The 15871-nt window shown below is 38.5% G+C and overlaps 1 protein-coding gene across 3 annotated transcripts in view; it reads right to left on the bottom strand.

The window, feature by feature from the left end:
• Positions 1–15871, bottom strand: part of LOC140155434 (tripeptidyl-peptidase 2-like) — a 100295-nt gene that overhangs the window by 48243 nt on the left and 36181 nt on the right. For 2 of the 3 annotated variants that reach the window (XM_072178283.1, XM_072178284.1), the window contains exons 12-21: positions 14549–14679; positions 13742–13913; positions 13109–13266; positions 11591–11774; positions 7843–8114; positions 6891–6991; positions 6359–6455; positions 4159–4296; positions 3369–3689; positions 1787–1855 (exon numbers count right to left, since the gene is read on the bottom strand). In XM_072178283.1, the coding sequence (XP_072034384.1) occupies positions 1787–1855; positions 3369–3689; positions 4159–4296; positions 6359–6455; positions 6891–6991; positions 7843–8114; positions 11591–11774; positions 13109–13266; positions 13742–13913; positions 14549–14679 (1643 nt within the window). The remainder of the gene's footprint in view (positions 1–1786; positions 1856–3368; positions 3690–4158; positions 4297–6358; positions 6456–6890; positions 6992–7842; positions 8115–11590; positions 11775–13108; positions 13267–13741; positions 13914–14548; positions 14680–15871) is intronic. The other variant, XM_072178285.1, reaches the window with a different exon arrangement.

The raw sequence follows: 15871 nt of genomic DNA, 5'->3' as shown, positions 1-15871 counted from the left end.
TAAATATTTTACTTTTATGATCACCTGTGTTGTTAACTGAAGCCTCCGAAACACAAATCGCTTGAATTGCCAATTCTACAAAAATAACTCCAATTTCTGTGAAACTTGGCTGGGAGGTTCCTTTCATCAAGTAGTATTTGTACATGAAGTTAGACATTCAAATTATTTTAGGAACCCAATTAAAACTTAAAAAATATGTTTAAGGTTTGGAAATTTCCATTGTAAATGACACTTGATGTTAAAAATTTTCAAAACTGCAATTACAAACATAGCAAAACATGGTATAAAATTTAACTTATATCTGTTGACTTACTTTGGAATGGAATTTCACATGTATTCCAGCTTTCATGTCAAAATTTTCTGAGGTTATGTAAAATACATTTTTCTTAGATTTTAACCAAAATGTTATGCAAATGTCAAATTTTTTATTAGAAATCAAAAGGTTTAAGCCTTGAAACATTATTTTACTTGAAATTAAGTTGCTTCTATGCATGATTTCAGTAAACAGAAACATATTTAAGTGGTTTGAAATTTTGACCCTAAAAATCAAAAGTTACACCCTTTACCGTGAAAATGACCATATCAGAATGCCTCAAAACATAAGATACTCTCTTGCAAAAGTCGAGCAGCTAGCAGAGCTTTGACTTTGTGCAACATGTAGCCTAGGCCTAATACTTGTATTTCCCTATTGTTGGCCAATTTTGTAGCTAGGCCTACACTTATGTAGGCATATATACCAGTCTAGTGTCCGTCTCATGGTCGGCATCTTGCATCATTATGCCAGTCATTGTAGCTTTGTAATTTATATTATAATCCCGGGGGTACTTAACACAAATGACCATACGGGTAGGCCTATGTTCCCCGGAAAGACCCCCCTTTTTCGCAGCTCCGAAAGACCACCTATAGGGCTATTTGACCAAAATAGAGCTCCGAAAGACCCTTGATTTTGATAATTTCAACTTTAAAAGACCCCAAAAATTGCTTATTCCTCGTATTTCTGTTTCTTCTTTTCAGGTGATTTTAAACCAGAAAGACAAGAAAGACCCTTGATTTTGACTGTTCTCAGCTCCCCATTTTTACTTGTTCGCAGCTCCAAAAGAGCCCCTTTTTAATACCGGTAGGCCTACACCGTCAGTTCCCAAAGACCCACCACCTCAAAATTCCGGGGGAACATAGGCCTACCCACCAAATTTGTTTGATGTGCCCCCCCTCCGGTTTTTAATATACTTGTTAGGCCTAAAGGCACATAAAAGTTCATTTCGGTAAACACGTTCATGCGTTGGTTTAGACCAAGTCTGGCCTATGCAGTGTGGTCATGCAGCGGAAAGGATAACCACTTTGACGTCACAGGTGTTGCCACGTGTCTCTGAACATATGAATTGGGCGGAACAGATGCAATATTGGGCGCTTTGTCTTTAATTGCTGATTTGAGGGTTAAAATGAAGGAAAATTGCGTTAATCGTTTTAGAGATGGATTCTAATGTTATTAGCTTTATTTTGATACCAAATATGTTTTTCTTTCAATGGTCCCTTTAACTTGCATTATGATGCAGCAATACTGAAATGATAAACATATGTACACACTCTCTTAAACAAATGTGCTAATCAAATAAAAAATATTTTATGATGTTTCATGCTATTTAAAGCCAAAACAAACCAAAAATAAATGAGTGAAAATTAAAAACAGACAAAAAAATATAACAAAACAGGAATTAATAAACAGCCACCATCTTTGCTTAAAACAAATAAAATGGCATCATTGATGGGCATGCCTAACCAGACTTACAGGTCCACATCCCTGGTTATGCCTGCCCATGGCTTCACAGCCTGCCTCATTTCCTCGCTTGATGCTGACCTGGAGGTCAAAGGTCACATAGCATGGGGTCAAATGTCATGCAATGAAAAAATAAAGCTGAATTTTATACTCCACAGCTGAGTGATTGAGCGAGGTAGCATGCATTATGGGCTAAAAAAACCTCAACCACTTGTCGCTCAGCGATGGAGTATAATGCTGGTTTCATACTTTCCTGCTGCTTGTCGCTGATTTTGCTTCACTGCGCAGTCGCACCAGTTGCTAGCGGTGACCAGCAGCAAGCCGATATATCAATCACTCAACCTCTTTGCTGCAGATCGCTAGGAGTTGAATTCAAGTCAACTCGTGAGCAGCGCAACTCTGACGTATGAGAACAGGAAACAATTTTTTGGCAGTGCTGAGCGGCAACATTGGCTTTCATAGTCATGCCGCTTGTACTTTTCTGCAAGTGGAGAGGCACGCCGCTGAGCGGCAGCGTAATGATGAAGCCTCACTCCGCTCAGCGGCAGAAAGTATGAAACCAGCATATATTCAGTTTCAGGTGGGTGGAGGTGGATAAGCTAAATTTATATGGGGCGTTGTATGGGAGCATGCACAACATAGTGGATTACGGCACAACATCAAATGCTTTGACAATTTTTGTTGTTTGTTTGTATGTTTAATTGATAACTGAATTTGGAGCAGATGGTCGTCTGGAATGCTACCGATTAATAAAATAATGAATAAGGAGGACAGTTTGCATTCAATTTAACCGTACCATTGAAAATTGTCATTTTCAAGTATTTTAATTCCAGAATCTAACAAGGCTGAATAATTCATGCAATTTAGTAATAAGACATCTTTCATGTGCTTTCTTCATTCTTGAAATTAAACTGTTACCATAGAAGTGAACATTTTTTGCATCCCAAGCAGCTAATAATGCAAATATACACCGTTTGTGTATAGGTAAATGTAAGGTACTTAAAATTGCAAATATAAGAACCAAGTGGAACAGTTCAAAATTGGCAAAGCGCAAACAAATAATCACATGCAAATATTGACTTTAACAGTCGTTCAATTTAAATCCACGGCTTCAATACAGCAATCACCGTCAGTACCAATCAAGTACTGAGTAGGAGCCATGAATGGTTTAATGCATATTCAATTTGACTCATGAAAGGGATTCAAACTGAGGTATTATTGGCAAGTTCTTAGAATTAAAGGAGTATTTTGTGATCCTAGCATCCTCTTTTTATGACATTTTTTAGTAGTATATATCTAAGAATAAAGCTTATTTCCAAAATTTCAGTTGATTCTGATTTTGCGTTTGCGAGTTATGCACGATGTGTATTACACTGCTCCATAGGCCACTGTGTTGTAATTTTGTTCTGTTAACCAGAACGAAATACATATTTGACAATATTTTTGCTAAATGAATTAATCTGCAAGACATTTTTGTACATAAACATTATATAGCCAGAGGCTTCCAGTGGTATAAAAATTGGGTTTTTTTGTTGAAAAAAGTGTGGGATGAAGCTGTGGATCACAAAATGCCTCCTTAAACATGGATACTTACCCCTTTAGCCAGTTCTCCTTTGCCGTATGTTGCTATCCCGGTCAGCATCTGTCCTAGAGAAGCCCCCTTAGGCAGCTTATCATCTGGAATAGGGGGTATAAACACAGAACCACTTGTCCCTGGCTGTAGGGACATAGTTGTGAATTTACTCTTGCCAATGAGGGCGCCGGCTACTGTTGGGTACGTGTCTACGGTGAGACTGGAGGAGAGTTTTTGGTCTATTAGCATCACCATGTCCTTGAGTTTCTCCAAAAGTTCCTTCTTCTCATGGCGTACTTGGAGTCGCAGGGTGTAGTCTCCTTTGTCTAACTTCATTGTGTACTGTGGAAATGTTGACAGCAAAGCAGAAATAAATGACAAGATGCAGGGGGATGAAAAAAGTAACATTGATGGTCAACTCGATACACAAGTAACAAGAAAATAATTAAGCAGTTCTACAAATTTAACATAATTTCCTTCTAAATATGACCCAACACGAGTAAAAAAGGCACATGTCGTAAGTTTTGTTAAGAAATTTTTGCCTTGTGTAAGATTTTTTATCGAGTTAGGGTTAATACAAATGCAAAAGCAAGGAGTGATGCAATGATGTCTTTGAAAAAATTGTTTGTCACTTTTCAAAAGCATACACCATTATCACAGGGCAAATACGGTTAATTCATCTATAGAAATCATTTTTTGTTGTTGAAAAAAGTGTGGGATGAGGCTGTGGATCACAAAATGCCCCTATAACGACAGATAAAAAGTTGTTGTCAGAAAAATGAAAACACAGAAACAGACCATTTTATATTACCTGTGATGGGTATGCATCCCCAGCTCCCATGTACTGTTTGTTACCATCAAAGAGTAGCCAGATTTGACTCTCATACTCTGACTCATATAAGAGGTTGCTCAGCAGTGGACAGTTAGGAGTTATTTCTGATGTCTTACTCTGTTTAAAACACACAAATATCAGATTGTTTTTATTATTTATTTACATTATTAGAAAAAAACAAGATAGCAATGCAAAATGAAAGAAGCTGGTGTCACAAAGCATTGTAATATACAAATAGATTCAAATATACATGAAAATTCAAGATATGTAGTATACAAATTCATTGGTACTTTATCATTGAGTTTTTCAATGAAATGAGGAATGGGGAAATACAGACAGTTGAACTGAAAGCCTTTCCCAGTGGATCCAAGTCGAGGACATGCCGACCAAAATTCAGCAGTAATTCCTCTATGCACTTGGCAAAGTTACTGATGTTAATCTAACAGTGAGCAGCCCTGCATGCACATGTATACATATCTTTAAGGGATCATGTATGGTACTTTGTAACTACGCATACAAGTATCTGTTTTTATCTCCAGATGTTTTCCCGCCAATTTATTTGTTAATTTTTACCGCCCCAAATGAATTGAAATATTTGCAAGCAACAGACAGTTCAGTATACCTACAAAAGGGGACATAGCATCAAATCCATTTTGGCAGTGTTTCTAGTTATTTAACACAAATTGCTTAAAAGCATTTAAGGTTAGAAAAAGTATGTATCCTCATTTAGGCCGAATTGGTCAAGATGGGAGATTCCGCGCTTGTTGATAGAAAGACAGCTTAGGCTAATAGAAACTGGCACTCCATTTGTGGTGGAAATAAAACATGTAGGCCTGTGTCCGGCACTTAGGCAGGGTGATTCTTTGTTGGATTATTTGATCCTATTTCATAATTCCTCTTCTCATAATTTATTACTTTCTTTTTCTCACAAGTCTGAAACATCGAGTCGTAGTACCGTCCATGCGAACTTGAATGTAAGCTTAGGCCTATATCATGTGCATGATGTGTGTACATGTTAACGCAAATTCAATGAGTAGAAAACTTGGAAGTAGGCCTATATCTCCTTAACAAAAAAACAAGAATAGGACCTACCCTACTTTAATAAATACGAATATGAGAGTAGGCATGATATGACTGTGAATTAATTTAGATGCCAAGACAAACTAATAATATCGTAAGGTCACCGGCGCTTGCAAAAGTTATGAATGAACGCTGTACAATCATGACAATGGTTTATACTCGTCACATGTATATCGCCATGGTTGGGGCACGTATGTAGTCCTATTTGCATGCTTGGCGTGGGTCGACCTGGCTAAAAATCCTGGCGTTTGCGGGCCGTATGTGGCAACCCAAAATTTACGGTCGACCTGGGAGAAACCGATTTACGATAACTTAGGTGGTCTATCATGTGCGATACGCTATTTTTGGTAGACCTGGGATTTTTTTCTCCCAGCTTGACCCAAAACGCCTCATTTAGGCCCATTACATGTGCATGAGCCTGCACACACAATATACAATACAAAGAAATTCTGTTAACAAACTTTGACAAAAACAGAGAATTGTACAACTGGACAAAAATACTGAAAATACAAAGCACTTTAATTGTTGTGAAACTGAAATAGGTTAATCCAGTTGAAATCTATACACCCTCATGGAAGACATGACTTTAATCTCCCACACACATAGTGTGAATTTCAAATGTAATCACCTATTAAGGGGGTACTACACCCCTGTGGTAAATTTGTGACAATTTTTGCATTTTTCTCAAAAATTAATAACAAACTGGTAACAAAACTTATGTATATTATTGGGGCAAGGAATCCAATTACTACACTGAAATTTTAGTGACTCAAGACAAGCGGTTCAGTATATATGATAGGAAATGAGGTACACCCTAGCGGTACCTTATTTCTTATCATAAATAACAAACCACTTGTCTTGGGTCACTGAAATTCCAGTGTAGTAATTGGATTCTTGCCCCTATAATATACATAACTTTGTTACCACTGTGTTATTAGTTTTTGAGAAAAATGCAAAATAGACACAAATTTATCGAGGGTGTAGTACCCCTAAAGTAACCCAGTTGAAATTTACACTCCCTGTGTGGAAGATTGAGGCTATGTCTTCCCTAGGGGTGTATGGATTTCAACTGGAATAGATTAATAATGGAATTACTTACCTGGTGAAAGTTGTATGTGAGAACTATCTCATAGATCTGTCTTCCATTAGGGAGTACATCACGAGATCCTAGGGGGCGAAGTTTACAGTCATTGGGTCTGAAAGCAATAAGCAAATTGAGCAACATTACTGTGATGGAATTGTTTGGTATATGTATAGGGATATGGAACACAAGTATTATGAGCTCTGTAAAGCGCATTGCTTACTCAACATGGATTTTCCACAAAAGATTTTTTGTTGCATCTTTCTTTTCCTTTTTGTACGGACATTCTTCATATTGGTTTATATCTGAAACAGCTGAGGTCCTGCATGCTTTTCTTGACTGACTTCAAACAAGGTATTCAAACTAGTGGTCCATATGCAGTGTATTCAATAAATTGTTAGGATTGATCTATGGTGCACATTTTATATTTTCTGTGGAACAAATTGGTGTGAATATTTTAGAGATATTGGTATGCTACTGTTCGACAGAGTTGGGCATTCAGCCATGATTGCTACAAGAGATCTAAGCTTATTTCCCCCTTGTTACTTACCTAAGGGGTTGCACACAGTTTTTGATGGTCACTGATGGACACAGATCTTCTACTCGGAGGTTGGATCGTACATTTATTCTATAGATTCCATTTGCAGCGTGCTGTAAGCATAAAAATAATCCTTTGTATCACTACACATATATAACAAAGTTGAAGATGTCCTGCCTTGGTATTATGAAGTATAAAACATAAATACAAAGTGTGTACTAACAAAAACAACCACCCTCCCATAACTTATGTTTAAAACTGAAATTTCTCAAGCCTGCAAATCAAATATCGCAATTTCTAGAATTACAGCGAGATCCTATCGAACTGCAGAGAAATGTCAGTTAGTCATTACCATTCAACATTACAAGAAGATTGATGATTTCTCTGTTGCTATCAATAGCAAAACTACATAAAAAGGCAATTCTAGCCACTTCCTCCAAAATACTGACTTTAATTAGGGGTTCATTCATATATTTTCATGACTAACGGTTGTTTATGCCCGGCCCGAGGCATAAACAACCGCTTAGTCATGAAAATATATGAATGAACCCCTGCTCATACATACCAGAACATTTTGTGATTCTTATTTCATCAAAATATTAACAAAAATAACAAGAAACATCATTAAAAACCATGAATTTCGTTCGTTCTCCCTACCACTGCAATCGCACATCCGGGCCACCGGGCATAAACGCTGTTTATGCCCGGCTCTCGACCAATCACGCGCGCCGTTATATAGCGCGTATGTATGAACATGTGAGCTTGTATATGCACACAAGTTCCATGCATGATGAATCTTACGTATTACGCGTACGCACGCTTCTGTTAACTTTCCATAATATGTTCGCGTATACGCTACTGTAAATCAACCCAGATTAACAATGGACAAAGGCTCCTGTACAAAGGTATAGGGAGAGTTGTTAATAAAACTTTTATGCATAAATGACTGAATGATTCAACTTACCATTTGAATAGTCCTCTGATTTGGCGCTAATCCGTGGAAGGCTATGGTATATCTGATCTTGGTTTTACCTAAACTAGCCCACCATTTGGCCACTACAAATTCCAACGTCAACCCTCCTACTACTGAGAAACTGTGCTGAACATGGCCTAATTCTTGTAAGGAAAGAAACTTGTAGAATTCATTGTTCCTGTATGCTGACTGGTGCTGCACCTGTACCGCATGGATGACAAATTTGGAAGCCTGGTCCTTGTCTAGCGATGCCATAGACACCTCTGTGAACATGTATAGAAATGAAGACAAGAATATTCAGAAATTGGAAGAAATTTGGTGCTGTAACTTGTTACTAAATATATCAAATTTAAGACATCTTGTTTCCAGAGTGTGACATGCCTTAATCTACCAACTAACCTATTTCATGCACCTCAGGTTTTCTAATGCACCATGGACAATCAGTTGTTTACATACTCATAATTGGGGCAATCAGTCAAGCCTGTACTCAATTATGGGACTTGCTTTAGACATGTTTTTCAGGAAGGGAAATATCTAAATCTAGAAATTGATTAAGGGGAAAAGTACCCTGACCTACTAGACAAGGCGGTTCTCGAACCACGAGTCTCGCCTGCTTTTGCGACCGCCTGCTTTTTCAATTACTTTTGGTAGCGGTAAATGAATTTGGCGGTTATCGGCTGGGCACGATTATCTGGCTGATGAATTTGGCTCTAAATGTTGACTGGACCCACCAAGTTTCATGCCTATGCGACAGTTTTTACTAAGTTGACCGCAGATGACCCCTGGTGACCCTGAAATGACCTTCCAAAAATTTGGCTTCAAATGTTGACTGTACCCACCAAGTTTCATGCCCATGCGACAGTTTTTACTCATTTGACCTCAGATGACCCCTGGTGACCCCGAAATGAACTTCCAAAAATTTGGCTTCAAATGTTGACTGCACCCACCAAGTGTCATGCCCATCCGACAGTTTTTACTAATTTGACCTCAGATGACCTCGAAATGACCTTCCAAAAATTTGGCTTTAAATGTTGACGGTACCCACCAAGTTTCATGCCCATCCGACAGTTGTTACTAATTTGACCTCAGATGGACCCTGGTGACCTCGAAATGACCTTCCAAAAATTTGGCTTAAAATGTTGACTGTACCCACCAAGTTTCATGCCCATACGACTGTTTTTACTAATTCGACCTCAAATGACCCCTGGTGATCTCGAAATGACCTTCCAAAAATTTGGCTTTCAATGTTGACTGGACCCACCAAGTTTCATGCCCAGCCGACAGTTTTTACTAATTTGACCTCAGATGACCCCTGGTGACCTCGAAATGACCTTCCAAAAATTTGGCTTCAAATGTTGACTGTACCCACCAAGTTTCATGCCCATCCAACACTTTTTACTAATTTGACCTCAGATGACCCCTGGTGACCTCGAAATGACCTTCCAAAAATTTGGCTTTAAATGTTGACTGTACCCACCAAGTTTCATGCCCATACGACAGTTTATACTAATTTGACCTCAGATGACCTCTGGTGACCTTGAAATGACCTTCCAAAAATTTGGCTTTAAATGTTGACTGGACCCACCAAGTTTCATGCCCATACGACAGTTTTTACTAATTTGACCTCAGATGACCTCTGGTGACCTTGAAATGACCTTCCAAAAATTTGGCTTTAAATGTTGACTGGACCCACCAAGTTTAATGGCCATATAACAGTTTTTACTAATTTGACCTCAGATGACCCCTAGATGACCTCAGTGACCTTGACCCACTAACCAATACGAACCGGTTCTGTCTCGGGTCAAGATGCACCCACCCACCAAGTTTGAGGAACGTGCGACTCATAGTCTCCGAGAAAATAGGCGGAAAGCAAACTTTAACCAAAACTTTAACCAAATTTGTCACATACACACACACATACACACATACACACATACGCACATACACACATACATACGGAAAAGTGATTATATAGTCTCCTGCCTTATCAGGCGAGACAAAAAACTAGTAACTTTGATTTTTAAACACATAGTCCAGCGCCTTATGTCACAAACTGAAATCTAATCTGAACGGACCAATGAATCCAATCAACCATGCTTGGCCAAGGTGGAACAAACCTGTTGTGTCCATGTAGTGTACCAAGCGTGTGAACAGTGTAAAGGTCCGTTCATACTATATAATTGCTTTGTGATGCGGTGCGTTGTCGCACTGCATCATACTGCAAATACTGCATTGCGATATCGCAATAAAGTTAAATACATTTTAAAATACATTTTAACTAGGAAATGCGACAGGTTGCGGCAAAAAGTAATCGATATATCGCAACGCATCGCAATTATGCATAGTATGACCGGACCTTAAGGCACGTGCATGCAATATTCTGAACCATGCTATATGTGTGCATATTTTTGGCAGAGCTCCAAGCTTGTAGAGTATTCTACTTTAGTTAAGAATTATTTAAAATACCTACAAACAATTAAAAACTAGATGGACCGCGGTTCTCGGATGTCGCGGTTTTCGACGCACAGCGTCGACCGTGATGCCTCCACAAAAGGGTGTGATGTGGCACTTACAAGTTAATACAAAGCTTCAAGCCTAAAAGAGGAGACTGAATTTGACCTTAGACAACACTTGGATGACCCCAAAACAACCTTCCAATGAATCCTGGGTGACCCCGGATGACCCCAAAATTACCGCCCAAAAATTTGGCTCTAAATGTTGACTACCCACCAAGTTTCATGCCCATAGGATAGTTTTTACTAATTTGACCTCAGATGACCCCTGGTGACCCCAAAATGACCTTCCAAAAATTTGGCTCTAAATGTTGACTGTACCCACCAAGTTTCATGCCCATATGACAGTTTTTACTAATTTAACCTCAGATGACCCCTGGATGACCTCAAATGACCCTGAAATGACCTTTCAAAAATTTGGCTCTTAATATTGACTGTACCCACCAAATTTCATGCCCATATGACAACTTTTACAAATTTGACCTCAGATGACCCCTGGGTGACCCTGGATGACCCTAAAATGACGTCAAAAAATTAGGCTCTAAATGTTGACTGTACCCACCAAGTTTCATGCCCATACGACAGTTTTTACTAATTTGACCTCAGGTGACCCCTGGGTGACCCCAGATGACCCCAAAATGACCTTCCAAAAATTTGGCTCTAAATGTTGACTGTACCTACCAAGTTTCATGGCCATATGAGTATTTTTGCTAATTTGACCTCAAATGACCCCTACATGACCTCAGGAGACCTTGACCCACTAACCATACACAAACTTGTTCTGTCTGGGGTCAATATGCACCCACCCACCAAGTTTGAGGAACGTATGACCCCTAGTCTCCGAGAAAAGAGGAAAATAAAGAAAATGGGCCCCTTGACCTCAAATGACCTTTTACCTCAGTAGATGACCTTGAAAAAAAAAAAAAAAAAAGTAGCCAGAGTTTTTTACCATGACCCACCTATCCTGAAAATCTGAAGTCAATCCGCCCATCCATGCCCGAGATATAGCCTCCGGACGGAAGGACGGATGGACGGAAGCACGGAAGCACGGAAGGACGGACATTGCAAAAACAGTATGCCTCGCGGTGGAAAAATCATACATATCTTGAAAGGGGGAAAATTGCATCTACAACTGGTATGTGATTATTAGTTTGGACCAGAGTTATTGCACTTCCCCTTTATGACAAAATACAAAATATTTTGACTAAAAATTGACAATAACTCACCAGCCCATGTGGCTCCAGGTGGAACGGTCATGAACGTCCTCTTGGTCTGACCAGGTTTGAATTCAGATTCATTCCACTCCACCGAGTACTGTGTGTCTGGGTTCAGAACACGTGGCTTCACAACTGTAATGGGAACTCTGAATAACGGACCCTTCTGAGGGCGCTGTACATCGTAAGCACATACCTGTATAATGGCAGAATTTAACATGACAAGTTATTGTTTGTTTCATTTCATTCTATATATTATTGCAAGTATATTTTGGAGCAAACCATTATGGGAAATTACATTGCACCCTGTTTATTCATTCATTTTTATTTCATTCGGCTGTGAAGCAGGCGACTGCATGTTTCTCCATGTACTACGATTTCAAGCCAAGGTGGTAATGGTATCTGGCGGTAAAAAGTTGTCAAAGCCCCTCAATTGCATCCTGTATAAATGCACATACACCAGGCACAAAAAGAAACTCGTCAGTTATATCCATCCTTGGTGTTAAATAACTTGATAATTTTGGATTATTCTGAAATATACATTTTGTTAATTGGACATTTCTTTCTCATTTGACACCCTGTTCGTGAACATTGAGCAAGAATTGACCAAGATATGCACCTCCAATCTCTCAAACCCCAAAATGAAAAGTTGCAATTTTAACGATTCAATTGTGCCTGTTACACTGTGTGCTTTATTGATTGGCCCGTGGTGCTTGTGTGCAATACAACGATGCGTTCCCATTGAAAATAGTTGAAAATGCAACTTTTGATTTTGGGGTTTGAGGCTTTGGAGGCGCATATCTTGGTCAATCCTTGTTCGTTTTTCACGAACAGGGTGTCAAATGAGAAAGCAAAGTCCAATTAATAAAATGTATATTTCAGAATAATCCAAAATTATCAAGTTTTTGAACAGCAAGGATGAATATAACTGACGAGTTTCTTTTTGTGCCTGGTGTATATTTCATTACAAGATCTCAACTGGAATAGCCCATTCAGATTATAAAAGCTATATTTTTATAGCTTATTTTTATAGCTGGCTTACCTAATACACCTGAGGTCTTGGGTGCCATTCCTAACAGGACAACTTTTTTGATCTCATACTCTCCTTTAATTGTAGATTTTATTTTGTAAAATTATCCTTCTATTACCTTATGAAATCAGTGAAGCTAGTCTGCTTTCAACTCAATACTTTGCTTACCTATGTATATAATATTTTGCAGAGATCTTTCACACTGCCTGATTTGGTGCAGCTTATGGCGTAATGGGTGTAAACATGAAGTTGTGTTCTGATTGGCTAATTGAATCACATCATCATCACATCACCACCTCATTCAATCTGTGTGGCATGCGTGACGCAGGTGTGATTTTATACGATCGGTTGGCCAGTGCGATATGACTTTGCAGAATAGTGTAGTAAACCCCTGTCCTGTGGGTCCACTTTAAGTGAGAAAGCTATAATAGCTACAACCCTGGGATCTATTCTAAGTGAGGAGAACCTCATGGTATTCATCATATCTATACTTTGCTTACCTCTGTATAGTGGACCCCTTCAGGCAGACCTCTAGGATCTACTCTAAGTGAGAAAGACCTCATGGTATTCATCATATCTAAATAAGATGGTACTTCCACCCAGGGGGCCTCTGTTGTCAAACAGGCATGGAGATTAAAAGCTATCTTCTCTTGTGGTGCTGCAAAATGAAAGGGAAAACATCAATTAGGGTCAATTGCACTCCCCTGTCAGTATTACACAGATAAGTTGTTCAATATAATTAAATCAAAAAGTTGATTTAAAATCTACCTTTTCGTTATCACAAGTAACTGTTGCCATGTTAAAATTCTATCCATTCCACACAATTTACATAGGAACAATATACACAGTAGGGTCAGTCTCTGCGGATTTTTTTATAACATTTTATTCTGAAAGAGGTTAAATGACCCTAAAAAAAAAGAAGAAAACTTAATACAAATTTCCAAAAAACTGTTCAGCACAATCAATCCATGTTGGCCAAAACCTGAGTTTGTGCTTGCATATAGCTAAAAAACACACACAAAAAACACACCAATTTTCCGAACACAAAATCTAGGTCTGTTGGACCTGTAGAACTGGGTTTTTTTGCTGTCGCCTTACGAAAGATTTATTGTCGTGGCTATTACTGAACCTACCTATATCCTCTGCATATATAGGATCTACAGTTACTGTGTGTTCACTAGGTTTATTGACATTGTTGGTTTCTCGGAGGTAAATACCACGACTGCCATTGCACATCACATGGAACCTCAAGTTACGAGCTGGACAGTCTGCATGCTGCATGATGTGATCAAATGCTTTGTCCACCTGCAAACAATATAAGGTATTACAATTAAACATAAAAAAGTTTTAAACAAATTGTTTGACTGGCGTAATCTGACCAACCCTAAAAACAAACACTAAGATCCCAATGCATCGCTTCAGATATCCCCAGATCAGTCTATGCCAATTCCTTCTACCCACACAACAACAGGGATTGGAACATCTTTGAGAAGTATCCAGCCTACATGTAGTACCCATCCCTCAACGCCTGCAAGCTGGCACTGAGAGATCGTCTTTTCATGTAGCTCCTCACCATCTAGGATTTATCCAGCATTGTAAATTTTGGCACCTAACTTCATATTAATGTTTAAGTTGTTCCAACCCATGCACACACCCACTGTGTTTTTCCTCATATACTTGAGGCTGCAGTTGTAAGAAGTAAGGTGTTGAAAGTCTTTATACATGAGTGTTAAGGGCCATTCCAGTTGAAATCCATACACTCCTATAAGGAAGACATGCCCTTCATCTCCCACATGGGGGGGTAGCTTTAAAATGGAGTCACCCATTCAAGTAACCCTATTTGAAATTCACCCTATATGTGTGGAAGAAGATAATGGTCATGTCTTCCATACAGGGTGTGTGTATTTCAACTGGCACAGCCTAATGTTAAGTTGTCTCACCTGTATTAGGCCATAGCCCTGAGTGAAGTTTAATAATTTCTCTATTCTTAAGGCTGTATTTTCCAGACCTCTACGTATACTGAATGGGGTGTAGGGTATACCCTCGGCTTTCAAACCAGATAAAACAAGACCTGAAAAAAAAGGCAAAATGAAGAGAATTGAAAATCCACTGTGATATTGTAACGGAACCCCCAGTAGGCACCTCAGTAGGCCTACTAATATTGAAAACCATTACTTTGTTCGGCAGCGCTATTTTATTATATTTTATTATCTTTTCATTTCAATCTTTATTTCATTTGCTCAGGTATTGCGTGCTTGCTTTGCAGGCGCAGCGCGTACGCAAATTGCGCGACCCAAATTGCTTGCGTGACATAGAAAGAAAATGCCGTTTGTGTTTATTGGACGGCTGAGTTGCGGCCCAGGCTTTGTCCCGGAGAGACGTGTTTTTCATGTCTTGCAACTCGTACTTCGGCATGACATTCTGATAGATTCGCTGATCCTTTTAGGATCAGCTACGTGAGTGTTGTAATAATTCGTAATGTTTCGTATTTAATAAAATATCTGACTGGAAATGTGCTTATTAATTTATGTATGATTTTTGTATACTTTTGGCTCACGGAGACTCAGTAAGCGCGGATTAATCCGAGTGAGTTCTCGATTATGGCGTGATCAGGTTTTTGGCTTTTCTATTTTTAACTTCAGTCAGATAAAATAAATATGCATCATCGATAAAACATAAATCATTAATTTCTTTTGTTAATTCATCTCATTAATTGTCACAATTTTCTAATCAATACGTCGGCCTTAAATAATATAATAAATGTATTTGAGAGATCGGCGATAGAGTCCGATACTCTAATTTTCTTCATCAATTTGAGAGTGGGAAATTACAGTAATCAGCTGTTTATTTGTAAACAAACCCACAATGATTTTATAAGTGAAGCTTTTATGCCGATGCACTCGTGACTTTTACAGGATGAAGTGACTGGTTTTAGTGATTAAATAATGTTGTTATTTTACTGATAATTTCAGTGATGAGATTGGAGTTGTAAACTTGATACGTGAATATTGTATATATTGTTGTGCATTGTGAAGCTTACAGTTTATGCTGGGAAACCAGAACAATATAATACTGTTCATTTTATATGTTGTCATGAGTCACCTTTATCGATCTGATTTCTTTAATTAAGTTACTTAAATTAATTAATTCACAATCCGTGGCAAATCACAATCAATCCTACAACCATTTCATAATTAACGACGACCAGGTATTTATACTATTTATGATCCTGACATTTAGGCCTATATTTCACATGATCCTTT

Source organism: Amphiura filiformis, chromosome 6 (assembly GCF_039555335.1).
Source record: "Amphiura filiformis chromosome 6, Afil_fr2py, whole genome shotgun sequence".
In the NCBI taxonomy this organism is placed as follows: domain Eukaryota; kingdom Metazoa; phylum Echinodermata; class Ophiuroidea; order Amphilepidida; family Amphiuridae; genus Amphiura; species Amphiura filiformis.
The sequence above is the reverse complement of the archived record's forward strand: the minus strand, read 5'-3'. Positions and strand labels throughout refer to the sequence as shown.